The 25,965-nt window shown below is 59.9% G+C and overlaps 3 protein-coding genes and 1 non-coding gene across 8 annotated transcripts in view; 3 read left to right on the top strand and 1 right to left on the bottom strand.

The window, feature by feature from the left end:
• TRMT2A (tRNA methyltransferase 2 homolog A) overlaps positions 1-17,915 on the bottom strand; it is a 22,123-nt gene extending 4,208 nt beyond the window's left edge. The window contains exons 1-2 of one of the 4 annotated variants that reach the window (XM_047697319.1): positions 17,906-17,915; positions 161-384 (exon numbers count right to left, since the gene is read on the bottom strand). In XM_047697319.1, coding sequence (XP_047553275.1) covers positions 161-184 — 24 coding nt within the window. In that variant the 5' untranslated portion in view covers positions 185-384; positions 17,906-17,915. Of the gene's footprint in view, positions 1-160; positions 469-17,905 lie in introns of those variants that run through there. The other 3 variants (XM_047697320.1, XM_047697321.1, XM_047697318.1) reach the window with 3 other exon arrangements.
• Positions 692-8,464, top strand: RANBP1 (RAN binding protein 1). 2 transcript variants are annotated; one of them, XM_047697329.1, is made up of 6 exons: positions 692-885; positions 2,242-2,378; positions 4,218-4,375; positions 6,675-6,803; positions 7,450-7,515; positions 8,038-8,464. In XM_047697329.1, the coding sequence occupies exons 1-6, from the start codon at positions 871-873 to the stop codon at positions 8,160-8,162; spliced, it is 630 nt and encodes a 209-aa protein (XP_047553285.1). In that variant the 5' UTR covers positions 692-870; the 3' UTR covers positions 8,163-8,464. The 2 variants fall into 2 exon arrangements, with proteins under 2 accessions (XP_047553285.1, XP_047553286.1); XM_047697330.1 differs by having other exon boundaries at positions 702-885; positions 8,041-8,464.
• LOC125082782 (small nucleolar RNA SNORA77) lies at positions 7,548-7,674 on the top strand. Its single transcript, XR_007122099.1, has one exon. It is a non-coding gene; the product is annotated as a small nucleolar RNA SNORA77 (small nucleolar RNA).
• On the top strand, positions 12,055-25,965 carry ZDHHC8 (zinc finger DHHC-type palmitoyltransferase 8). The gene is given in 12 exon segments (XM_047697317.1): positions 12,055-12,305; positions 18,945-19,066; positions 19,241-19,398; positions 19,485-19,657; positions 19,811-19,913; positions 20,326-20,417; positions 20,595-20,736; positions 20,948-21,068; positions 21,141-21,250; positions 22,612-23,015; positions 23,017-23,610; positions 24,749-25,965. Coding segments are annotated over 12 exon segments (2,295 nt in total). The 5' UTR covers positions 12,055-12,201; the 3' UTR covers positions 24,921-25,965.

The raw sequence follows: 25,965 nt of genomic DNA, 5'->3' as shown, positions 1-25,965 counted from the left end.
ACCCAGCCTTACCCACGTTCGGTTTTCCCCTCTCCCAACTTACCCCCTGTCCCGTTTTCTCCCAGCGGTTTCCTATCCCGCCTCCATCTCCATCTCCCCCCACATCCCGTTCTCCTCCATCTCCTCCTCCGTCTCCCATCAGCATCTCCCTTCACTTTACTTCGTTGTCGAGCTTGTCACTCATCGTCCGGTCGGTCCGCTGCCCAGACTGGGGTCCCCCGCGAGGGTCGCCTCCGCTGCCCGGTCCTGGGCCCGGCAAAGGAAGCGGGCGCTCAGAGCGGCGGCTGCAATGCCGCGAGGCCCCTCGCCGGCTCCGCCCCGGGCGGGGGTGGGACTCGAACCCTCGGTGCTCACTTTCGGGTCTCGGGTATGGGGTATGCCGGCCTCTCGCCTTGCTGGCCACTCTCCCGTCAGCCAACGCGTGCAGCCGAGGCCGCGCGTCTCTATCATCCTGGTTTCCGGTGACGTCATCGCCACGCGCCAGCCTCGATTTCCCTGCCCCGGTGAGCTCCAGGGGTGCGCGCCGCCGAGGGGCGGAAGTGCGCGCTAGGGCCGCCGGGAGTGCACGCTCTTCTGGCTGCCGGGCGGGCCGGGCATGCGCCGCGGGCGTTTTGGCGGGAAGCGCGGGGCGGGCTGGACAATGAGAGTGTCCGCAGTGTGAGCCAATAAAGCTGCACTGGTTTTGAATCGCGTCGCGTTTCCCGCCGCCGGGGTCAGGGGTCGGGGTTCGGGTCGCGGGGCGGAGGGAAGAGCGGGAGGGCGGGAGGCGCCGGCGCCAGACGCGGAGGAAAGGAGCTACAACCAGCCGCCGAGAGGCCGCGGAGCCAGCGACGACCGAGCCAGCCGAGCCGCCGCCGCCGCCGCGCCCCCATGGCGGCCGCCAAGGTGCGGCCGGGCCCGGACGGGGACTGGGTGGGGGCCTGGAGGCCGAGGCCGCTATTGGCGGCCACGTGGGCGGCCCGCGCCGCCGCCACCACCAACCCCCGCTGGCTTGAGGGCTCGGTGCCTGCGGGCCTCAGTGGCGCGTGGTTGGAGTTTTGGGGAGCGCGACCTGGGGCCTTCGGGGCCAGGGCTCGCGATGCCTGGGGCGCGCGTGTTCGGGGGCTGCGGGGCGGCCGCGTGACCTTGGGGCGGTCCCAGGTGGGGCCGGGAGCCCTATCGGGGCGTGGGGAGGCCCGCCGCCCGGCTTCTTGGTCTCTAGTGTACTTCGCTGCTCGATTGAGATGAGGGGCCGATGGCCGGTTTCCTCCGGCTCGGCCCACTTGCAGGCTTCCCACCAAAACCGTGCGTCCCTTCCTGCCGTCGCCTACGCAGCACTTCATTCATTCTGTTCTCACGTCTTGAACCGCGACAGGCCTCTGTCGCGAAAGCTCGCGTTCCAGCCAGGTGGTCGGGTCGTGGCCTCACCGACCCAGGGTTGGGGCGGCTTTGTTGACTGCGGGCATCTACTCGGGTTGAGCTGCCCTCGGCGGAGCCGCAGTTGCTGTTCAACCAAGGAAGGCAACGAAGCCTTATATTTGTTCTTTTTTGGCTCGAGTTTGGTAGCAAAGTCTCCCAGCTTTTTATGGACTACAGATCACCAAACCACGTGTTTTGTAAGACTTAACCTAAATTATGATCCTTTGTGCTCTGTAGTTTCCTAAACTGGATCAGGATCTTACTGCTCTCGTTTGTGTGATTTCTGTCGAGGCATCAACTTTCTGATGTAAGATAAAATTGCTGACAGGACTGTGAATTCCATGTAAATACTAACAGTTGGGTAGTAACTTTTTTGCCCTGTTCAGTAACAAAGCACTGATTTTTTCCCCCCAACCAGTAAAGATTCAAAGGGTTGCTATTTGCTTAAAGAGTGTCACTCTTCTTTAGGCTTTGCTCCGTCATTGTGTCTTTTAATCTTCACTTAGCACTGTCATTATTCACATTTTCCAGGTGAGGAAACAGAGGTGGAAAGTGGTGAGACAGTGTCTCTTTGGCCAGTAGGGGGCCCAACTTTAGGGACCTCCATCCCGCTGTCCACACATGGGATTGATGCATCTGGGGACGGTGCTGATGTTCAGCATCTTACTGCACTCCCAATGTGGGTGCACACCTCTCTTTATGTGAAAGACTGTGGGCATAATCTCTTGCTTTGGGATGAGGCAGATCACTAGGAGAGATTGCCCACTGTGGGTACTGCTGACCTCTGTGTGGGGGCCAGGCTCCAGGGCCAGCAGAGTCACCTCTCTGCACCTCAATCCACAGGACACCCATGAGGACCATGATACCTCCACTGAGAATGCCGATGAGTCCAACCACGACCCCCAGTTTGAGCCTATAGTTTCTCTTCCTGAGCAAGAAATTAAAACGCTGGAAGAAGATGAAGAAGAGCTTTTTAAAATGTAAGTAAGCTCATGTTGCTCCAGACATAGGAATCTTTAGTGTGAGATTGAAGTTACGGTTTTTATGGGTTTCAGGGTCTTGGCCTGACTTTCAATTGGACCGAGGCTTGAAGAAAGGGCTTGGAATTGTGTGATGGCTAATGTGGAAATCAGGGCGGCTGTTAGAATACATTGGTTGGATAACTCTTCACTGGGTGCCCCTGCTTCTGGTGGCCAGTGCTGTGGAGAGCACAGGTGCTCCCTGGTGTCCTGTCCCTGCTGCTCTGTCCACAAGGGTGCATCTCACCAGCCCCCTGTCCTTGTCACTTTCCAGGCTTGTTACTTCTAAGACTCCCTCAGCACCCTTCCTCTGGTTGAACAGGGAGTCTGCCATTATTATTATTATTTTTTTTTTTTCTTTTGCATGATAGATTCTGGCATCTTGAAGTTTGGGAATTCCCATTTCAGTGTTTTTAACACACAGAGTAACACCTGGAATTATAAGTGAAAGTGGATAGTATTAGGCCTACCAAGATTACTTTCTAAAAATTACTCTCCACATGTTTTTTGGCACCTTCAGTGAGAAGCTCCAATGGCAAGGGACATTTTTAAGTAGCACTGGAACCAGCCATGTGTTGAGATGTTTGTGACAAAATCAGCACTGCTGAGACTCAATCACAGGAAACACTAAGCTCCCTTACAAGCTAATGGAAATAGGCTGGAGTGTTTTTCCTGTCTAAGCTATGGAGTTCCCTCACTGCCCACCCCCCTCCACTTCAGATTCTATTGAAGAAGCCAGATGAGGGTGTGAGTGGGGGGCAGGGACAGTGACCCCTCCCTCTAAGAAAGGCCGACTGGGAAGACGAACCCCTTCCCACCACCCCCAAAGGTCTGGGGAGGGAGAGTCATATATACCCCTTTGGTCTCAGAGAGTGGTGGGCGTGTCCCTGAAGACACTGGTTCTTCACATCACTGCTTTGCCCAGAAATGGTGCGATAGCCAGGGACTGGTTTCTCCCAGAACTGGGGACTGCTGCTGGTGCTGTTGCTGTCACACAAATGTGCCCCCACAAAGGGCTAAGAACTGCTCCTGGCGGCCCTGGGCACAGGACCTTCCTGAGGGAAGCAAGGCCAACAGGACAGGCCTTTTCGTCTGGGGCCTTGAGCTCCAGGTGAAAGCTCTGGTGGCATCCTTGTGAGGGCACTGTTTCCCTTAGCTTGGGGGAGAGAACAGAGTGTTATGCAGGAAATGGACCAACACTGCTTGGGTTGGGTGGGGAAAGGGAATGGAGGGCTTCAGCCTAAAGCCCTAAATGCAGGACTGCTGGGCTCATCATGTGGGCTTCAGTGCCTGGCTGGGTGGGGGCCTTGGCTGGGCCCAGTATGAGGTGCTATTCTGGGTAGGAAGGCAGGGTGTTGGCCAGAGCCTGGCAGCCTGAGCGGAGGTCTGCAGCCCTCTCTCTGGGTTGGGGGGCCAGGGAAGCAAGGGGGTGGGGCATCTCACAGCAGGGGTCCTGGAGGGCAGGGGTCCTTGATCTCACCTGCTTCCATGTTATCCCTGTGGCCCTATGGGACCCCAGGGGCTCCCCGGCACTGTGATCACAGGATAGCTTGGTGTACTCGGAGGTATGTTTGCTGAGAAGTTGGGTCTTTATGTTGAAATTTGTTATTGTCTTGCTCTTTTGGTAATTTTTTGACCAATAGTCCTAGATGGTCAAAGAAAGCAAAGGGCGTCTCTGGAGGCGCCAGATACAGCCATTTGTTCAGTGCATAGAAAACCAGTGTTCTTTCCAAGTCAGTGTTTCACTACTTACTTCTCTCTTTGCTCATCTAAGTTCTCTCTCAATGGCTTTTCTTGAAGGCGGGCAAAGCTATTCCGATTCGCTTCAGAGAATGATCTCCCAGAGTGGAAGGAACGAGGCACTGGTGACGTTAAGCTTCTGAAGCATAAGGAAAAAGGGACCATCCGCCTCCTCATGAGGAGGGACAAGACCCTGAAGATATGCGCCAACCACTACAGTAGGTGGCTTCTGGGGGGGTGTGTTTCTTTTTCTTTTTTTTTTTTTTTTTTTAATTTATTTATTTGACAGAGATCACAAGTAGGCAGAGAGGCAGGCAGAGAGAGTGGGGGGGAAGCAGGCTCCTGCTGAGCAGAGAGCCTGATGTGGGACTTGATCCCAGGACCCTGAGATCATGACCTGAGCCAAAGGCAGAGGCTTTAATCCGCTGAGCCACCCAAGCGCCCCTGGGGGGTGTGTTTTTACTCTGAGTCCCGCACGAGGACGCCTCAGGTCTTTGGCCAGGTTGCCTTCAGTGCTGCACTGGGTGCCCAGGAGTGCAGTGGGACATGGGGCGCATATTCATGGTGTGTTCAGAACTTAAAGTGGGAAATGAGGTGTTCCCACGTGCTCTGAACTCGGAGCAGACTTTCAGAGAAGTTTCTGACATACGAGGTGTGGAGTCCAGGCAGATAGGACATGACAGGGTGGACACAGAGCCCCAGTGTGGGCTTGGGACTATGAGGTTGTGTGTTGTCAGGGCATGTGCTCCCATATGTATTAGATGTGCCCAGCAGGAAGCGTTCCCACTCTTGGGTGTGTTTTGTCCCTGTGGGGTGTCTCCTAAGAAGGACACAAAAGGGGAAAAGGGTGGGGGGAGTGAGACTGAACAGGTAGTGGGTGGTGACAGGCTGAGGCCTTTGGACAGGAGTGATGGCATCATCCTTGGGTTCAATATGGTGGGGGTGGGGCTGGGGGCTGGAAAAGCCGCATCAGGCCTGATCTGTGAAGGGGCGACAGTAAGGTCCCCACCAAATCAGTCTCTTGGGTTCTGGATTGTCCTGCAATGCTGTGTGTATTGGGAAGCAAACATGCTTGGGGCTGCATTCTGGATCCAGGGCCATGTCTGCCGTACTGGGTAGAATGCATGTCTGGCAGGGTGGGGCCCCTCATCAGGGCACACAGGGTGACCAGGCAGGAACCTGAGCAGAACAGCTCTTGAAGATGGTGTGGAAGGATGGGTGGGTTTGCAGAGACCCTGAGGGGTGGTGCAGAGGGGCTTTTATGTCCTCCCTTTTTTAAAGATTTTATTTAGTTATTTGAGAGAGCAAGCACGCTAGTAAGCACAAGTGGGAGGCAGAGGGAGAGGGAGAAGCAGATGCCCCACTGAGCAGGGAGCATAACACAGGGCTCCATCCCCCCAGGACCCCGAGATCATGACCGGAGCCGAAGGCAGACACTTAACTGATTGATCTACCCAGGCGCCCCTTTCATGCCCTTCCTTAGGGGTTGCTTGGGTATCCTCTTGTGAACCCCACCACCCCCGCCTGTCTTCTCTGGCCCTTGGCCTCCACTCCAATTTGAATCGTTCCCCAGGGGTCTTCCTGACACCCTGTGCTGCTTCTAGAGCTTGGTCAGGTTACTGGGTAGTTTCCAGGTTGTAGGCAGGTTCTGAGCCTGGAACATGTCATAGACCCTTGATGTGCCAGTGGGTGGTGGCAGGAGGGGGCAGTGGCACCTCTGTGCTCCCTACAGCTCAAGGGCTTGCCAGGTGTTGAGATGATGTGACTGTTCATGGTTCAGACGGTCATGTGTGTTTGGGGCTTGGCATGGGCCGACCCACATCCCTGGAGACCTCTGCCAGGGGTGCAGGGGCACACTGGTGGGGGTGGCATTGGGGCTGCTCTTGTTCTTTGTGCAACTTGTCTCCCTTTTCCGCCTTGGGGCTGCGCAAAGCCCAAGGACACCAGGGTAGCTGTGCTTATTTCAGGTCATGGCTTTGTCTTCCATGATGTATGTCACAAGCCTCACTGTGTCCTCTTCTGGTGGCCTCGTCCCCCAAGTCCCTGGACAGTGTCAGAGTGGTTGCCCTGATCTGACCCCATGCCTTCCAGGGTGGTCACCCCACGTATGGTTTCTGTCCCCCACGTCCCAATGGGCCAGGTCTCTGATGGTGTGACTGAACGTGGACACAGCCATGTGATGGGTGCTCCACAGGGAGGGAGGGCTAGGTGTGGGCGGCTCTGCTGGTGTTGGAGCCCTTGTTCCAGTGGAACTGGAGACACTTGCTGAGGTGTTCTAGGGTCAGGGAGCAGGCTGCCCTGTTTCCACATTTAGAGCAGTCTTGGTTTTAAGTGAATACAAGGTGTTTGCAAAGAAACGTGTTTAAGATCCGTATCCTACGGGACTTCGTTTAGGCCTGGTTGGTGGACCTCCACCAGGGGTCCTTCGTTTAGCACCTTCAGTTGGCAACCAGGGCCTTTGGGGCCAGTTGGCCTTGCCGCAGTTGACAGGACTCTCACATGGCTCCTCTTCCCCAGTCACACCGATGATGGAACTGAAGCCGAATGCGGGCAGCGACCGTGCCTGGGTCTGGAACACCCACGCTGACTTTGCAGATGAGTGCCCCAAGCCAGAGCTGCTGGCCATCCGCTTCCTAAATGCTGAAAGTAAGCAGCAGGGTGCCGGGCCGTGGGGACCGCCTGACTGCAGCCGCCCATCTGACTGTGTAGCTTTTTGGGGAGAACCGGTAGTGCCTGGGAAGTGTATGGTAGGGACTGGTCCCACCCTGCTGTCTAGTGCTCTCTTGGGGGCAGGATGCAAGCCCTGCACCTTGAGCCATGTGCCGATGAGGCCTCATCTGGGCTTTGAGGTGATGAGCAAGGTCTTCTCCCTTTTAACCTCAAAGGGGACTAGGCATTCAGTCTGCCCCGGGGCAGGCATGTCCCTTTCTAGCCCCGATTGTCAGAAGTGCCCAGTGGGCCTCATTTAGCAGGAACTCTGATGTGAGTGGAGAACAGAGTGGGAGGGAGGCTCCTCCCCTTGGTTGTGCATGGCCGCCAGTGCCATGTATTGCTGTGCCCAGGTTGTCACAGAATCAGATGGAGGGACACAGCACAACATAGCCACCAGTCTCAGGAGGGACTCAAGAAACAGTTACTGCCTGGTCTGGGTAGCAGTGAGCCCAAGGCTGTGTCCTTAAGTCCATATTGGCCATGGGATGAGCCTTTGGTGAATCTTGACTCTTCAGACCCTCCAGATGTGTCCCCTTCACTGCTCAGGGATCTTAGAAGGTCTCTTCTCTTCTTTCCACAGATGCACAGAAGTTCAAAACAAAGTTTGAAGAATGCAGGAAAGAGATCGAGGAGAGAGAAAAGAAAGGTGACATGGTGTCTTGGGTAGGGGACTTCCTCGCAGACTCACTCTGCATCCGGCTGCAGCCCCAGGCGGGTGCTTTTTTCCGTCTGCCACAGAAACATCCCGGGGTGCTGTGACCACCTCGACCTGTCAAGGGCGATACAGCCATCTGGGGACACATAGTGCTTCTTGGGGAGTGAGCTGGCCATCAGGGCCCCAAGCTTGTGCTCCCTGGCCTGGCCTCACAGCTCCCAGTCTGGGGACCCAGTGACATCTGGCTAGAGCCCACAGCGAAGGGGGCCTCAGGAGGTCCTCGCAGTCGGGGGCCTGACGATGGCTGCCATAGCAAGTGACCTGACATAACTGAGCTCCCTGACTCTTGTCCCCCGCATGAGCTCCTACTTGTTTGTGTGCCCCTGGAGGCTGGCTTGGCCGGCACATGGTGAAGTGGCCTGTTCTTACGCCTTCGCCCAGGGCCATGGTAGGTGGGCGGGCTGCAGAGAGCAGTGCTTCTTGGCTTTCTTACTGTGTCCCCCTATGTCTTAGCAGGGTCGGGCAAAAACAATGATGCCGAGAAGGTGACTGAGAAGCTAGAAGCTCTCTCCGTGAAGGAGGAGAGCAAGGAGTCGGAAGACGCCGAGGGCAAGGCTGGAGCGGAGGAGGAGCAATAAGCCACGCCCCTCGTTTTCTCTTCCTTCCGTTCTTTTCCTCCTTTTTCTTTTTTTAAATTTTGCCCTGCCCCTTCTTTTCAGTTTGTTTTTATTCTGTTTTGTTTTTACAAGGGACTTTATATAAAGAACTGAATTCCAACATTCAGGTTGTTTTTTTCTAAGTTTCTGCCCTATTGAAGAAGCCTTCAGAAAATCCATTCCCCAGTCATGAAAATGTACTGTGCTCACTTTCTTTTCCATAGTGGAAACACTTATTTATAGTCATCAAAAATAGTGAATAAACGACACATTCGAAACCTGCACAGAGGGCAGGACCATGTGTGCGCCGGCCCTGTCCTGGGAGCAGTGTGGGTGCCCGCTGGCTCCGGGGTGCTGGGGCAGTGCTGCGGAGCCCACTTGCCACCCCTGGCTCTGCCTCGGGCTTGGGGCTGCTGCTGGCCTCTGGGGCCGTGCTGTGTCCAAGGTGGGGCAGGGGTGCTTGCTGTGGCATGTGTTTCTGCCTTGTGGTAAGGAGTAGGTGGGCTTCTGCTGGGTCTTGCTGTTTCTTGCCTCTGGGGGAGGGAAAGGAAGAGCACTGGAGTATACCCTGGCTTTTCACATGGGAAGGCCAAGTAGGTTTCCAGGCTTTGGCCAAGGCTGCGTTTGGTTGGCCCTCGGCCCTGGCGGAGGGAAAAGCCGGTCCCATAGCACACTCGTCCAGTCTGGTGCAGTGTGTTGGGTGGGTGGGGAGCTCGGCCCCACAGCCCTCTTTGGTTTCCCTGCTGCTGTCCTCAGAGAAAATTGGCCTACCTGCTCACTCATGGCATCTCCATCTGGGTGGAATTGTGGATATCTGCAATAGCTTTAAATGAAGGGCCGTTTGCAAGAATGTAAATGGGTGCCATTTGGGGGCTTGTCTTGTAAAACAAATGGCGTCTGAATGGTGTCCTAGGTGGGGGAAGAGGGTTTTTGGTGCACCGGCAGACTTTTCAAAGCATGTGGTCACACATCGTAATGTGTGTCCTGGGAGGCCAGTGGGGATCCAGAATGTGGCCATACAGCCCTCCAATGTGGGTAAGGGGTTGCAGAGCAAGTTTGGACCTGGCCCTGGAGTAGATTACCCTCACTCGGCATTTGGCCATTGACATCTGCTGGAGGTGCTTTACGGTGTGGCCAGGGTCTACTGGCTGGGCCCTGCTCTATCCGATGTCTCCACGTGTTCTGTGTGTCCTGTGACGTGTCTTGTTCTAAACCTCAGAGAAGCACTTCCAAAGGATGCTATGCATCTGTTGTGTCCTGGCAGCCTTATGCTTCTAGAGGCACAGGTCTGGGTGCTCTTAAAGTCAGTGTTGGCACAGAGGCCCTTCCGGCCAAGGAGGGACACTGAAGCTTGTGTACCTTACGTGTCTTGATGAACTGGAGTCCTTACGTAAGACAGCTGTTGCTTCCCCCTGGACCTCTGCAGGATGCACTGATGCATGAAAGGTTGGCCCAGGCCTGATCCTTCAGGAAAGGGCAGTCAGACTCCCCTTTCACTGAGTACAGAATGGTTGTTGAACATTGTTTTTGCTTTGGGCTCTAATACAAGAAGAATCCCACTTGATGTGAAACCCCAGGCTGACTTCTTCCCTCTTGGGTGAAGAGTTGTGTCTCCAAGGGGTGGGGACAACCCCAACAGCAGGGTAGGCCCCTCACAGTGGCTGGGGAACAGAGATGTGCTGTGACCAGGCTACATTACAGGTGGCTTGCTGACACTGCAGAGTGCTGCAGAAAGGGAGACGTGCGGTCCTGACATCCGGTCCCACTGGGATGAACAGGGATGCCGGTGGGGCCTCTCCCAAGCCCCTCAGCAACTGTGTTCCCTGTGGCAGAGGCAACGGTAGGCCATAATTGGGGTGCTGTTGGTATTGAGGATGGAGTGAGAAGTGAGTTGATATACCTTTCTGTTCCAGGTCAGTCCCTTGGCCAAGCTTTCTGCTCTGCTTTCCTTTTCCCTGGGATCTTAACTCAGCAGGGGAGGAATCCTGGGCCAGAGGCCTCACTGGGTCTCCCCCGCTCTTCTCCCCTCCCCCGACCCAGGACTCCCCTCTGCCCAGGAAATCTGCAGGGACCTCACCAAGGAGGCACCAAGCACCCCTTCTCCCCATGACCAGCAGTTGGTGCTCACTCCACAACTTTCAGCTGTCCTGGTACCCCTACACAGACCCAGAGTCAGACCTGGGCCTGAGTCCAATTTGGGAGCCCGTGGGGAGGCTCCCCATGGGTGTGCCTGCATCCAGAGGCTTCCAGGGCTTGGGGTCCCAGAAGAGTGGGAGCAATGGCAAAGCCGTGGGTGGGGCATCTTTTGGCCAGAGTCTTTGTGAAGACCCTGGACCTTACATCTCCAGGTGCTGAGGCACCATGGGCAGAGGTAAGGAGGTGTCCGCCCTTCACTCACTTTTGTGTCCCGAGCCTGCCACTCAGTGCTAGGGTGCCCCCCAACCCTATGCTAGGCCCCCTGTAGTGGGCTCCCCACCAGGCAGAGGCTACAGCTGGAGTGTTATGGGAAAAGGCCCATGAACATTTCTATTCTTAAGGAGCTGTACTAATGCCCCAGTTTCAGCCCCCCAGCCCAGGGTCTTTTTAATGGCTCACAGCCAGCAGCCTGCCAAGCTGGGGCTGGGGCCTTCACAAGGCCCACGTATAGGCAGGGAGGGGCTTCCAGGCAAAGGAGCCCCAGGACCTGTGGCAGCATAGCCTGAGAAAGTGGCCCTGGGCAGCAAGGGATTCTGGCCAGAGAGGAGCAGGTGCCCAGGGCCAAGGAGGGTGAGGACCCCCCTTCGAAGCCCCAGTGGATTCCCACCTTGGGAGGGCGCTGATGGGTCTTGGTTTCCAAGCAGAGAGCCCTGGGGCTATGTTCAAGGGAACAGAGACTTGCTGGTCCTCACTGTGGAAGGCTTCAGAGCTTGACCCAGGTCCCAGCCTCCCAGAGGTTCTGCACTGCTCTCCCTGGCCGCTCAGCCTGTTTTGGCCACACTGCAGCCAGGCACTGCAAAGGCATGGGTCCACCTTAAGTGGGCAGCAGCAGTGGAGCTGGCGGGTGGGATTTCCTGCAGGAGGTGGGCCTGCCCACAGGCCTATCCCAGGCGGGGCAAGATGCCCAGTGCTTCACAGGCTTCCCAAGGGGCGCTCCACCCAGCCTCTGGGAGGCTGAGGGGCTCAACCGACCCTAGCTCTCCCACCTACACACACTCCCGAACCTGCAGTTTGGGCAAGGAAGCCTTGTCCTCCTTACCCTTACAACCGAGCGCTGTGAGATGGGCAAGAAATAAGCAATGTCACAAATTTCCCACCCTCATAAATGCCAGGAGGTCTCCGGATGAGAGAGGTCTGGCCCTGTTCGGGAATAGCATGAAACAGGAACATCAATCTGACCCCAGGGACCGGCTCCGAGATGTTAAGGGAAAGACCTGCGAAGAGGTCCGGGAGGGGACCAACATGCCCCAGCGCCAGGGCCTGCGGGCCGGGATCAGGGGGCCTGGCGTTCTCTGCGTTGTCCACCCGGTGGGCCAGCACTGCAGGTGTGCGACGACAGCTGCGTCGCTTCAGAGTGCCGCGGGGACTCGCCTGGTCAGGGCACCAAAGCGAGGAGCGGCCGCGCCCGGGTCCTGAACGCCGCGCGAGACGTCAGCGCCGGCGGGGCCCAGGGGGCTTGGTAGCTCCGGAGTCTGGGAGGCTCAGCCGCCCAGCGCCCCGGGAGGAGGGTGTGGGGCGGGGCAGGGGCGGGGCGCGTCCAAGAAGCGCTCAGCTCCGTCCAGACCCTCCCCGATCCCGCCCCCTGCCCCGCCTCTCCGCTCGGTCCACCTTAAGGGGCGCGCTGACATCAGCGCGCCACCGCCGCCGCTACCCGTGGGGTGGGATTTCCTCCGCCGCCGCCGCCGCCGCCGCCGCCGCCGTCGCCGCCGCCGCCGCCGCCGCGGGTCCTGCGCCGCGTCCAGCCCGCCCCGCCCGACCCCGGCCCGACCCCGGCCGGCCCCGCCCGCCAGGCCCCGGGGAGGGATGCGGCGGCGCGGCGCGCAGGATGCCCCGCAGCCCCGGGACGCGCCTCAAACCCGCCAAGTACATCCCGGTGGCCACGGCCGCCGCGCTGCTGGTCGGCTCCAGCACCCTGTTCTTCGTGTTCACGTGAGTCCCCCGCGTCACCGGAGGGGTGCACAGGCGGCCACAGACGGGCCAAAAGGGGCAGGGGCCGGTACAGCGGGGGATGCAGCTTGGCAGGCCTGGGGGGACAAGGCCCGTGGGCTGGGCAGGGCAGGGGGACAGGGGCCAGGAGGGCTGAGCACGACAGGGCTGGCACCAGGGCTGGGCTGTGGGTGATGTGAGCTCCCCACCCCGACCTGGGCTGAGGCAGAAACAGTGAGTGTGCCTATACAGGGGCACCAGGGACAGGTGAGTTCTGTGTGGGGACACGAGTGCCTGGCTGGCACCTCATGATTGTGCCAGGCCCTGGGTGTCAGTTGCTGGGCCCAAACAGGGGAGTGTGTGCAGTGGCTGCCCAGGGTGTGGCTGCAGCCCTCCCCTCCCCACAGGCTGCATGAGGGGGGGATATAGGCTGCTGAGAGCCACCAGCCCCTCCAACAAGGAGCTGTGGGTGGCTCTTGGGTCCACTCCTGGTTGTCCAGTCCAGGGCCAGAGCCAAGTTGTTCCCACGTAGGTGTGGCCTGGCCAGGCTGCCACGTGCCTGTCCCAAAGCCACCCTTGATGCTGGCCTGGCAGTGCCCTCCACCCTCCCTTGACCTTCTCAGGAAGGCTTGGGGTCGTAGCTGCAGGGCCCAGGCCAGGCCACACCCAGGGACACTGGCCATGTTGGGCACTGGGACCCTTGAGGCAGAAGGCAGGCAGGGCCTCAGAACTTCATCTGAGACAGGCTGGCTCACACATAAGCCTGCTGACAACACCATGGCTGTGGGGCACCCCCCCACACCGCCAACAGGGCTCCCTCAGGTACAAGGAGGGGTGGGAGTTCCAGGCTCCAGCCATGCAGATCTAGGACCACCCACTTCCCCAAGTCCCATGCTGAGAAACAGCCCAGGTGACTACAGTAATGACTGCTCAAGCCTTCCCAGGAAACTGAGGTGTCACCAATGGCTGTAGTCCATGGGGGCCTCGGTTCCGAGGCAGGTCAGCCCGAGGGTGAATGAGCCTGGGGTTGAGGGGAGCAAGAGCTGGCTTGGCACCCTTGCTTTGCCTTAGCGAGAGTGAGGGTAGCAGTTATGAGGACAGCGAGCCTGCATTGGGTACCCATGGAGGCTCAAGAGCTCCCTACCTGGAGGGCGGGGCTGGGTGGGCGCACAGGCTGCCAAAAGCGGGTTTAAAAAAGGCCTGTGTGGACGGGCTTATTCCTGGCTTTGGCAAGCAGGCATGTTCTTGTTACTCAGATGCTGTTGGCTGTGGGGCAGAGAGGAGAGGGGCAGGTGGGCAGCGAGTATAGGGTCTTCTGGAGAGGTGGGACCTGGCCCAGTCCTGGCCCTGGGGTCCCCCACACCTGGCCTCAGGTGTGCTTCGTGGTAGCCTGGCCTCCACTTGCTGGTCCTGTTTCTCACTCCCGAAGTGTAATTCAGTGTTTTCCTCCCTGACATTAAAAGTAATATGGGTTCTCTTTCAAGAACTTGTGAAATGCAGGGAAATAGATCTGTCAAGAAACTGAAACCAACCCTGCTCTAGAGAGCCTGCCTGTTTCCTTTCCTCTCCTCTTAGGCTCACCTGAGTCCCGAGGTAGTGTGCTTGTCATAAGTCCTTGGCTTATGTGATTTCACAAGGCCCTTACACGGCTGTCCTATGAACTTGAAACATCTCAAGATGTGGGCACTGACGCTCCTGTACCCTGCCAAGTTCTTTCTTCCTCTTCAGAGCTGGGGTTCTGGGTTCAGGGACACCAGCCAAGAGAGGGGCAGGGTTCGCTCAGGGCACTGCAGGCCTTTCCCTGTGTCCTGCCTTGTGTGTGACCCACTGTACCTGAGAGAAGGTGGCATGTACCTCTGCAGCACCGGCTGGGGGCCAGGTGCAGGCATCCTCTAGCCAATGGAGCCTTGATTACCCTTAGGACAGGGCTCCCCTCAGCCACTGAGGCCACAATCCCTGGGCCAAAAGGCCACTGGGGACCTTGGCCTACCCTAACCCTCGCTCCACCGGGGTCCTCCAAAGCAACTGGGTTCCTGAAAAGGGGTTCTGCGGGGCAAACCAGAACTACTGACACCACTCAGTGTGCCGAATTCCAGGCAAGCAGGGGTCCCAGTGGTTGCCTTCTTGGGATAGGCCTCTGGTCACCCTAGCACCTACACTTTTACCCTTTCTCTGGGTCCAGGCCTGCTGCAGACTTAGGCATGTAGGGAGGAGAGAGCAGGCCACTCCTGTGTTTTCTCCACCTTGCCCTTGGGGTCCCCACTGGCTTCTCTCTTCTCTGCTTTTACCCCTTGAACTGGATTGGATGTTGCGTGGGCCAAGACCCCCTCTCTGCTCCATAAACATGAGTTGCCCCTTTTGGGGCCCCAGAAGCCCTTCATACTGTGGCTCAGTGCCAGGCTGGGTCAGGTGCTATGTGGGTTTCCAAGAGCCCCCAGGCTAAGGTCTCTGCCTTAGCCCCTTCCTCCTCGCAGAGCCACTTTGGAGAATGACAGGGAGTCTGGAAATATCAGAAAGCTAGGGCTGCTTTTGGGTTACCAATCCCTGGGGCCAGGCTGGGCCATCTTGTCTCTGTCCAGGACCAGGGGGATGACTTCTGGGATGTCACTGTCTCTCCCCAGGATGGGCCTGAGCCCTCCCCATGCCCGGAGGCTGAGGCACGCTGGAACGCCCAGCATGGGATGGTGGAGGGGCTGGCCCAGGTGGACAGAGCCCCTGGCAGGGGCCACACGGGAAGGAAGGAAACTCGGCGTGAGCCCCCTGCCAGGCCTCACTGCCTGTGGCCTACAGTATCTTTGGCCACCTGAGCCTCAGTTGCCTCATCTCTTAGGTCCCTGCAGGGATTGGATGGGTACAGGAGGACAGAGGGCCCTGCCTAGCCTGGCCAGGGTAGAGTGGCCACAGACCCTCTGGGCCCAGGTGCCCCTGTGCATGTGCATCACTCTTAAACACAAACAGTATTAATGAAGAACCCGATTTAAATGAAAACGTCTGAGTTAAAATTTTCCATTCCACATTTAGCTGTGGCGCGCATACTGGCCCTGTGGAACCCCCCCACCCCCACTGGGTGGTGTCTCCCCGCCGGGCTAGGCGGACTTGGGGCCTCAATCTGGGTGGGGCCCATGGCAGTGGCGTGTGGCCCTACACTCAGGAGGCGGGGGCTGAATCGGGAGAAGGGCTTCTAGCCCCAGAGCTGGCCCAGCCCCCCACCCAGGCCAGCTCCGGGCCCCACAGGGTGGCTGCAGCCAGCAAGGGGTGGCCAGCCCTGGCCTGGAGCACACCAGCCCCTGGGTGGGAGTGGAATGTTGTCCCTGTGGGCGGAGGGGCCCCTCTTGGAGCCTAGGACAGACTCAAGGTGGCCTGAGCACTTCTGCCTGCCAGGCCTTGCCCACGGAGCTTGCACGTCCTCACGCGTCCTCCCGCTTGCCTGGTCTGCAGGGAGACGGAGCGTGTAGACAGGGGTTGGGTTTGAGGAAGGGCATGGCATTTCTGCATTTGTTTGTGTTCGCATGTGCATATGAGTGTGTGTATATGAACGAAGGCACAGGTGTGTCTCTGCGGCCGTGTGTGTGTGTCGGGCAGGTCTGTTCTCACAAACATTTATGCACATGTGTCTTGTTTGTCAACACATGGTGTATGCTCATGTCCACGTGCCTTTTGGATGTGGTCGTGTGTGTACATGTGTCTGTGTATGTGTATATCCACTGGCATGTGTTCACACGTGTGTGTCCTGGAGTGTATTTGTGTGTCTTTGTGTGCATCGCACGTGTGCGTATGCATGTGTCCCTGCCTGCTCGTGGGGACACATGTCTGTGCATGTGCCTGTTGGCTCTGGCCGGGGAGCCGGTTCTCATTTGGCCTGACCCAGGCCTGGACCCTCCTGGCGTGGCCTGGGCGTAGAGGCCTCCTGAGGGAGGATGAGGGGTCAGGAATGCCCTGGAAATCCCGATCCTGGGTCAGAGTCCGGCCTGGGACCTGGTGATGGTGGGTGGATGGGACAGTGGCTCAGATTCCTGTCAGAGGCCTGCAGCCCCCAGCCGCAAGCCTGCCCAGCACCAGCTAAGGCCTCAGCCCCCTCTCCCTGCTGTGTGTGGCCCAGGTACACAGAGGGGTGGTGCCCATAGTGGACAGAGGCCACCTACACTTCAGTGCAGATGTTGCCCTGTCATGTATCAGATTCCCAAATGTGGCCCTCTTGCTCTCCAGGTGTCACCCTAGGCATCTTGTTCGGGGCAGCTGTCCAGCCTGTACAGCCGGGGTGGGAGTGGGTGTTCATTGAGGCTCAGGGAGGACAAAGCAGTACTGGCCACCTGGGCCAGGGGAGACTCTGGCCAGTGCGGGTGTGGGGGCTGCCCGTGGGGTTCAGTCCCCCACCTGCCTGCATGAGAGTTTGAATCCCAACCCAGACGTATTCTCACCCCGAGGTCTAGGTATGTGACAAACTGTCCCATACCCACTCCTTGTCTGTAAAATAGGGAAGCAGAGGCATCCATTCCCTACAGCTGGAAGGGAGGATTCTGGGGTTCACTGCACTGGGCAGCTGGGCAACAGGCTCTTGGTATCCACTGGTAAAACCCAGATGGCGGGGATGGAGCCTCTGACTGTCCCCATGTCTCCACTCGCCCCTGCCAAGCCCACACCGTGTCCTCGTGCCGGCCATGCCCACCCACCTGCTGCAGCTCATGTGTGCATGTCTGCTAGCCCCAGAGCACCTCAGGACCTCTCTGTTCCTTCCTCCCCCGGGGCGGGCTGGCCCCACTGGCATGGGCCCTGCACGTGCACGAGAGCCGACCCTTGCCTTTAGTGCTCTGCTGTCCTGGCCTTGGCATTCTTTTTAAACACTAGGCCTGCATTTTTGTTTTGTGCAGATCATACAGCTAGCCCTTCCCAGAAGGCACTATGGGGAGCTGGCTTGCCCCACCTGAGTGGGGCCCCCGCTTCTCCCTGCCTCCTGGTTCTCCGGAGCTGACAGCTCCTGCTTGCCTGGAGAGCCTATCCCCACTGGCATTTTGGCTTCTGCCCCCCACCACACCTTGCCAGGCAGACCAGACCTCCGGGGCCTGCTGTCATCTTGCTGAATGGGATTGGGTCAGAGACCATGACATACATTGAGCACCGTCTGTGTGCCATGCTTTAGCTCGCGGGGCTGGGGAATGTGGAAGGCATTGACTAGTGGGCACTCAGGGCTGCCCGGGCAGGGGGTAGTGGAGGAAGGCCCTCCCTGCAGAGGGAACCCATGTCCTCAGGGAGCACGTCCACCTCCACAGCAGGTCCTGGAGAAAAGGAAGGGGTAACTTGCGGCTCCCGGCCCGCTGCGCCTGCTGCCGTGGGAAGTGGAATCTTTAAATAGCCTCTCGCTTTCCACTAAAAATAGCGAAGTTCTGCTGCCATGGAGGTGGTTGCTGGGGTGGCGGGGTTGGCTCCTGGCCAAGGCAGGCGTGGGCACACCAGCGTGGCCGGCGTGTGCTGGGGCGGTGGGCAGGGCCGTGGGCTCTACTCACCCTGTTGGAGGCCACGATGCCCTGTTCTCTCAGTCAGGGCTACGGCGGGGGATCTCCCTGGCCCTCCAGTTTCACAGAGGGGTTAGGTATGGGGAGGGGAACAGCCCGCCAGGGGCCCCCCATTTGTCAAAGCAGCCAGGAGCCATCAGGAGCCTGAGGCCAGAGGAACTTTGTGGGAGCCAAGTGGTTGGACTCAGAGACCTGCTGCAGGGTTGGGACATGGGGCCACAGGTTATGTGCCCAAGGACTGGTAGATCTCGACAGAGAGGGCTCTGGTCTGGTCCCTAGAGGGCAGAAGAGGACAGCGTCTGGCAGAGCACCCATCCGGGAGGTGTGTGAGATCCTTGTAGGGTGCCAGGAATCTGGGAAGGCTTCTTGGAAGAAGGCGCAGCCTGAGCCATGGGTGCGGGGGTAGTAAAAGATGGTAAGTGGCGAGGGGGTATCATGCTTTTCTAGAGTCTCTGGGTGTTCCCCATTGTCAGATGGATAGTAAGATGACAAACTAGAAAGAAAGGGCTGGCTGGATGCGGATATGCCCAGTGGCTCAGACCCTGAGACTTCACGCCTCAGGGAAAAACAGGGGTGCCACCCACCATGCATTTCCTGACTGAGAATTGGAGCTCCGCTCGTCCCAGATTTTCCCTGGCAAAGAGGCCCTGCTGGGCTGGGGACAGGTCTGCCTGAGGGCCAGGGCTGCTTCTGTCTGTCCTAGCAGCCAGGTGGACTGGGCTCATTTTTCATCCTGGACTCCTGCCTCCAGTCTGCCACCGCTCCTAAACGTGGGAGCCTGGGCCCACAGGCCTCTCTGAGCCTCAGTGTCTTCAACCGTGAGTTGAATTCCTAATACGCACCTGGACGGTTGCTGGAGTCATTGTCCACATGTGGGCAGCCCACATATGGGCCACAAGGTGCCCAGCCCCGATCGTTGAGGAGAGAAGCGGCAGGCTGATGGGCAGAGGTCTCCCAGCAGTGATGTGGCGGCAGTGGCCTCCCCGACTGCCACGTTGAGAACTGATGGTGGCCTTTGATGGCCCAGCCTGCCTACGTGTGGCCATGCCTACCTAGTTCATCTGTCCCCACACCCCATCCCCACCCATCTGCTGCACCCCCAGACCGAGCTCTGCCCTGCTGTCCAACGCAGGTGCCCATGGTTGACTCGAGCTGTGTCCCCAGCTGTTCCTGTCTACAATGGCATCATCTTCCTCTTTGTCCTGGCCAACTTCAGCATGGCCACCTTCATGGACCCTGGCGTCTTCCCCCGAGGTAGGGCCCTGTGCCAGGGCATGTGATCTGCTCACTTTCACTAGAATGTGAGTGGCTGACATGTGAGAGCCTTTCAGGGGTGGGTCCTGGTGGGTGGGCTGGCAGAGATGTGGGAAGGACTCTCCTGGCAGGGAAGTCACTTTCCTGCCACCCTCCTCTGGCCCTGGCTCACAGCGGATGAGGACGAGGATAAGGAGGACGACTTCCGGGCCCCGCTGTACAAGAATGTGGACGTGCGGGGCATCCAGGTCCGAATGAAGTGGTGTGCGACCTGCCACTTCTACCGCCCACCTCGCTGCTCCCACTGCAGCGTCTGTGACAACTGCGTAGAGGTGACCGTCCCGCCACCCTGTCTGCCCCCATGCCATGTCCCTCCCCTCCTACCCACCCTGTGCCCTGACTCACTGCTCCTGCTCAGGACTTTGACCACCACTGCCCCTGGGTCAACAACTGCATTGGGCGCCGCAATTACCGATACTTCTTCCTGTTCCTGCTGTCACTCAGCGCACACATGGTGGGTGTCGTCGCCTTTGGCCTGGTCTATGTGCTGAACCACGCTGAGGGGCTGGGAGCTGCCCACACCACCATCACGTATCCTTGGCTGGCCCTTGGCGGTGGGGGGGTGACTGCCGGGGAATCCCCAGAGGGTGGGTCACCATTGCTGGTTGGGTGGCAGTGGGAGTGGTTTGCTCATGGGCACCGGCTCCGTGTTTTCGCCTATGGCCATTGGCCTTAACGGGCCAGCATGGCCGTCATGTGTGTGGCTGGCCTCTTCTTCATCCCTGTCATCGGCCTCACTGGCTTCCATGTGGTGCTGGTCACTCGGGGGCGTACCACCAATGAGCAGGTGCTGACCCGAGGAGGGCCCCTGCAGCGATGGGGCTAGGGGCATCCCCTACAGGCCAAGAGGGCCAGGACTGCACCAGGCCCATGTTGGGGGGTGTCAGGGAAGGGCTGCTGGAGCCCTCAGCTTCCGTAGGGGGAGGAGACCCAGAGTGGTGCATGGAGTGTGGGGCTGCACCTGTGCTGCCCCTCCCCCACTCACTCCCACCTCTGGACTCTGCAGCCCTCAGTAACTCAGGGCCCAGAAATTTGGCAGCTTCCTGCAGGAAACATCGGGGGGCAATGGGTGGGGGCACCCTGGGCCGACCCTGCCCAACCTGTCCCCTGAGGAATCCCAGCCATCCCTGCCTGTCCCCCTGTCTGCCTTGTCCTGGACCTTGGGTGGCCAGGCTGGCTGAGGGGTCCCACGTCCACAGGTGACGGGCAAGTTCCGCGGGGGCGTGAACCCCTTCACCCGAGGCTGCTATGGGAATGTGGAGCACGTGCTGTGCAGCCCTCTGGCACCCCGGTGAGGCCTGGATGGGGTATCAAGGGGCCTCTGCCGGGTTTGGGGTGGGCAGGTGTGGACCCTCAGCCCGGTTGACCTCTGCCTCTGGCAGGTGCAGCCAGCCTTGCCTTTGGTGAGCGTTCAGGCCCGGTCACCCTGGTCTGGCTATTGACCCCTCTGCCCCCACCCCTGGCGCAGGTATGTGGTAGAGCCCCCCCGGCTGCCGCTGGCTGCTCGCCTGAAGCCACCCTTCCTTCGGCCTGAGCTCCTGGAGCGAGCTGCCCCACTCAAGGTCAAGCTTAGTGACAACGGGCTGAAGGCTGGCCTCGGCCGCAGCAAGGTGGGGGCCCTGGGGTCAGGTAGGGGATGGGGTAAAGGGCAGACCCTTGGAGGCAGGAAGCAGCTCTGTTGGAAGGGGCCTAGAAGTGGAAGGGGGAGGAATTGGGTAGATTCTGGAGAAGGGTCTAGGGCCCAGGGCCCAGGGAGGAATCTCCAGTTATGCCCCATCCTTGGCCCACACCCTACCCAACACTGACCACGCCCCCTCCCAGTCCAAGGGCAGTCTGGACCGGCTGGATGAGAAGCCGCTGGACCTGGGGCCGCCACTGCCCCCCAAGGCGGAGGCCGGCACGTTCGGAGGTGACCTGCAGACCCCACGCCCGAGCAGTGCTGGTGAGGTGGTGGTGGCCAGACAGAGGGAGGGACATGGACTGACCCCAGCCTGACCGTGGTCCATCTCCCCAGAGAGCGCCCTGTCGGCGCAGAGGACCAGCCCCCCGACACCTGCCATGTACAAGTTCCGGCCTGCCTTTCCCTCGGGTCCCAAGGCGCCCTTCTGCGGGCCTGGTGAGCAGGTGAGGAGGCCTGGCCCCACCCCAGGAAGTCCTACTCTCCCCCTCCTGGAGACCCTGCCCCCAGAGGCCTCAGCCCCTAGGTCCCACTCCTGGAGGACTTGCCCCAGGAGGCCCTGTCCTTGGGGCCATAGGGTCATAGAGAGCCTTGTGGGTGCCAGCAGGACCTCACTCTGTGGGAATCCCAGCTAGGCATGAAGGAAGGGCTGGCACAGGCCCTCCTGGCTGGCCCCTTCTCCTTGGCTGGTGCATGCCCGCTGGCCTGGTAGGCGGCTGCCCCCAGGGACAGTGTGTGCCAGGATGCCTGGAATTCCACTATTAGTCACTCTGTAAGGCCCACGGGAAGGCTTCAGAAGAATTTGAGATTGTTTAAGAAAGCACATTTATTTTTTTCTGAGTTGTATAAGTACTCTACGATCTTTGCAGAGCAGTTGGCAACCCTGGACAGCCTGAGGAATGATCCAGAACCCCGAACATTCCCAGGCTGCCCACCCTCTTTCCTGGCCATCTAAGAGGCGAGCCTGTGACTGGGCCAGTATGCCTGGACCGGTCGGTTGCCTCCCCCCAGGACTGATGCCCTGCTCGAGCCAGCATCAGCATCTCTGGGCTAGGCAGGGAATCTGGGCCTCCTTGGCCAGCATGCCATGGTTCTTGTCCCAGGAGGGGTGTCCATCAGCCCTTCTTGGGAATGGGGGGCTTTAGGTGCCCTTGCCTACCTCATCTTGATGGGATTGTCCTGGGTCCCACAAGGATTCTGGCCTGAGTACCCTGAGGGCACATTTGTCAAAATCCCCTCTGGGTTTTGAGGTTCTGCAGGCTCTCATCCCCGGCCCAAGCCCGTGCCCGCCTGCTTTGGTTCACAGAGACCCCTCCTGAGAGGCCCCTCCTCGCTGTTGCTATGGCTGTCCCCCAGGAGGCCCTGCCCCGTGTGGGCTCTGAGAGGCCTGCCCTGGGTAGACGCAGTACCCAGCTCTGGTCTTACGTGGCCATGATTCCAGTCCTCAGCTGTGACGTGCCTGGGAGAGGGCTCTGGGCCTCTATGTGGTTATTTTATCTCAAGGCCCAGCTCCCGAGGCTGTGCGCCCAGCTCCCGAGGCTGTGCCCACAGCCCCCTCCTCTTCTGTGGAGAAGTAGGAGCAGGAGAAGGGTGCCTAGCCTTCCCTGGGGAGGCACCATTTGGGTGCTCTTTTCTCCCCTGTCCCCACTTCCTTCTGTGGTGGGCAAGGAAGAGGTGGTTAGGGGATGGAGACCTTCCAGGAACAGCTTGTCGGTTACGCTTGTCACTGAGATTGTAGCCTCTAGGGGTGGGGCACAGAGCACCTGGTGGCTGGGCCTTGGTAGATGTGTGCCCTCTCTGCCCACAGGTCCCTGGCCCCGACTCCCTGACGCTGGGAGAGGACAGCATCCACAGCCTGGACTTTGTGTCAGAGCCCAGCCTGGACCTTCCTGACTACACGTCCGGAGGCCTGCACGCCGCCTACCCCCCGTCCCCGCCACTCAGCGCTGCTGACACCTTTTCGGGTGCCTTGCGCTCCCTGAGCCTCAAGGCGGCCAGCCGGAGGGCTGGGGACCATGTGGCCCTGCAGCCTCTGCGCTCTGAGGGCGGGCCCCCGACGCCCCACCGCAGCATCTTCGCCCCCCATGCGCTGCCCAACCGCAATGGCAGCCTGTCCTACGACAGTCTGCTCAACCCCGGCTCGCCCAGCGGCCACACGTGCCCAGCCCACCCCTCGGCCAGTGTGGCCAGCTATCGCTCGCCCTACTTGCACCGGGGGCGGTGGTGACCCGCCGCTGCCCCCACCCCGTAGCTTCAGCCCGGTGCTGGGCCCCCGACCGCGGGAGCCCTCACCTGTGCGCTACGATAACCTGTCCCGGACCATCATGGCCTCCATCCAGGAGCGCAAGGACAGGGAAGAGCGGGAACGGCTGCTGCGCTCCCAGGCAGACTCGCTCTTCGGCGACTCGGGCGTCTATGACGCGCCCAGCTCCTACAGCCTGCAGCAGGCCAGCGTGCTGTCCGAGGGCCCCCGTGGCCCGGCCCTGCGCTACGGCTCCAGAGATGACCTAGTTGCGGGGCCTGGCTTCGGTGGTGCCCGCAACCCTGCGCTGCAGACTTCGCTATCCTCACTGTCCAGCGCCGTGAGCCGGGCCCCGCGGACCTCCTCCTCCTCCCTGCAGGCCGACCTGGCCAACAACAACGCCCCCGGGCCTCGGCCTGGCAGTGGCTCACACAGGTCTCCGGTGCGCCAGGGCCCACCCTCCCCACCCAGCACGCCCCGCTCACCCTCCTATGCAGGCCCCAAAGCTGTCGCCTTCATCCACACGGACCTCCCGGAGTCGCCACCCTCGCTGGCCGTGCAGAGGTGGGTGCTGGGGGCCGGGGGCTTCCCGGCACAGGCCAGGTATCTGACTGCCTGTGGGACCTCTTAGCTGAGCATGCGGGGGCTATCTGGGAAGCCAGTGGCTGCCTCTGGGGGCAGTGGGGGTGCTCATCCTCTTTGGAGGCTCCCGGCCAGACTGTGTGAGGGTTGCCCAGCTCTAAGGATGCCCTGACACATCCAAGGATAGTGGGCGAGGAGGATTTGCACCTTGAGCCCCAAGGCTGCACATTCTCCTGCAGCTGGTGCAACCAAGTGGCAGGGGGGCCCCAGGGTTTCTTCCCCTGGAGATGGTGTGGGTTGAGGAGGCTGAGTCTGGGGGACATCATCCTGCAGCAGGACATGCTGGCCTGGGAGCTCATAGCCCCAGGAAGTAAGGGCTTCCTTGCTCAGAGATGGGGAAATAGGCCCAGAGGGGCAGGCTGGTTCCAGGCTCCTGGCAGGTGGGTAATAGGAAGCAGGGATGGCTGTTGCACAGAGTCAGGTCCAAGTATTTGAGCTGAGCGCCTGGGGTGTGTGGCTGTCAGGGCGTCTCCTCTGCCACCTTGAGCACGGACTCAGTGAGGAGGGCCCTGCTGCGGCTGGAACCGGCCTAGTGGGTGGCAGCTAGACAGTGAGGTGTGATGGTAGCCACAGGAGGGAGGGGCGCCCATCCTCGTGAGTGTTTGGGCAGCGATGTCAGAAATGCTGTTGGTCAGTACTGGGCAGGCTGGAGGGCAGGAAGACAGCCTCTTGTTTTCCTAAGAGGGAGCAGGGAAGGAGCCAGAGTCACCCCTGGGCTCCTCAGCTTGGGGCATTGGGACAGTGCAGGGCCTGGGGGCTTGGCCAGTGTCCATCTGGCCTCCCTGTGCTCTGGGATCGGTGCCAGTGGGAGGGACCGAGAGACCTGGGAGGGGGCTGATGGCCATTCTGACATCTGTCTGTCCTGTGGCAACATAGTCCCCCTCTGCAGGCTGTGCACCCCCACCCATCCTCTGGGTGGGCCCTCCTGAGCTCAGAGGCAGGGGCCACCCCGGGCTTTGTCTGCGTCTGCATCATCTGTCCTGTTGTCTCTGCTGGCCTCTGTCATGCCGTGGTCCCGTGTTCACTGTGTGTGTGCGTGTATGTGCTTGTTTTGATGCAGGGACCACCCTCAGCTGAAGACCCCCCCAAGTAAGCTTAACGGGCAGTCCCCTGGCCTGGCCCGCCTGGGGCCTGCCGCTGGCCCCCCGGGGCCCTCCGCCAGCCCTGCCCGGCACACGCTCGTTAAGAAGGTGTCCGGCGTGGGTGGGACCACGTACGAGATCTCAGTGTGAGGACTGACTGCCATCCATCCGCCGTGGAGCCCCGGGGACCAGGACCCCCAGCGGCTGCCCTCCCCTCCCGACTGCTCTGCTCCGGGAGACCAGGAGGCCCAGGCCTGGTGTGGACACGTCAGCGGAAGAGACCACGCCTCCAACAAGCCTACCCCTCTTCCTCCGCCTGTCCATCTGCCCATCTGCTTGACAGGGCTCAGTGGGACCAGGGCCTCCAGGCTGCGGGATCCGTGTGTCGGTGCCCCCGGCTCCCACAGGCGGGGGGCGGCCAGGGGGTGTGGGTCATATCTACACCTGCTGCCCTCGTGCCCCTGAGGCTGTTCCCAGGCCAGTCCCTACCTACTCCCCTCACAGAAAGGTCACCGTGGCCCAGAGATGGACAGAGTCCTGGGTCCCTGGCCGCTCTGGACCGGGGCCCCACCACCCAGCTGCTCCTAACTCGTTTGCCTTTCAGGGACCCGCTGGAAGCTTGGAGTCAAGCCCCAGCCTATAGGCATCCAGCTCGGGGATGGCTCTGGGTTCTGAGGGACAGGTGGACGAGGCACAGACAGACAGCCAGCTGTGGGTGGGGTCCTGGCTCCGTGTGTCCTGTCCTCACCCAGCTGGTGGGTGCGTCCCCATTGTCTGTGCGCTGAGCTGCCATGCCACGTCCCATGTGTTAACGCTCGGGCCCCCGCTGCCCCCACTGCCGGGAAACTCGCTTTCATTGAAGCCTTAACCTCTGCTTTATGCTCTTGTGGGAGGCGACTGGGGGGGGGTGCAGGTGGGAGCAGGCACGGGCTGGACGCTGCCACAGGGGGCCCATGAGACCAGGAGTCCTCTCCCCTGCCAAACTGGAGATTCCCTACCCCAAGACATGCCAAGTACAGGCCCCACGGGAGCCTCGGCGCCCTCGGCCCCACGGGGGCGGGGGTCAGAGTTCTGCCTGGGTGCCAGGGACCCGAGAGTAAGCACACGGCAGCGTCCGCTTGCGTTGTGTCTGTTTTAATGTTTTTATATCTACATCTATATATCTATAATTTTATTAAAAAAAGAAAAAGAGTCA

Source organism: Lutra lutra, chromosome 12 (genome assembly GCF_902655055.1).
Source record: "Lutra lutra chromosome 12, mLutLut1.2, whole genome shotgun sequence".
In the NCBI taxonomy this organism is placed as follows: Eukaryota; Metazoa; Chordata; class Mammalia; order Carnivora; family Mustelidae; genus Lutra; species Lutra lutra.
This window is presented reverse-complemented; position numbering and strand designations above follow the sequence as displayed.

Coding starts and splice junctions, on each gene's coding strand:
- RANBP1 (XM_047697329.1), top strand. Junction 2,379..4,217: donor GAAGAAGAGCTTTTTAAAAT/GTAAGTAAGCTC, acceptor CTTTTCTTGAAG/GCGGGCAAAGCTATTCCGAT. Junction 7,516..8,037: donor CGAGGAGAGAGAAAAGAAAG/GTGACATGGTGT, acceptor CCTATGTCTTAG/CAGGGTCGGGCAAAAACAAT.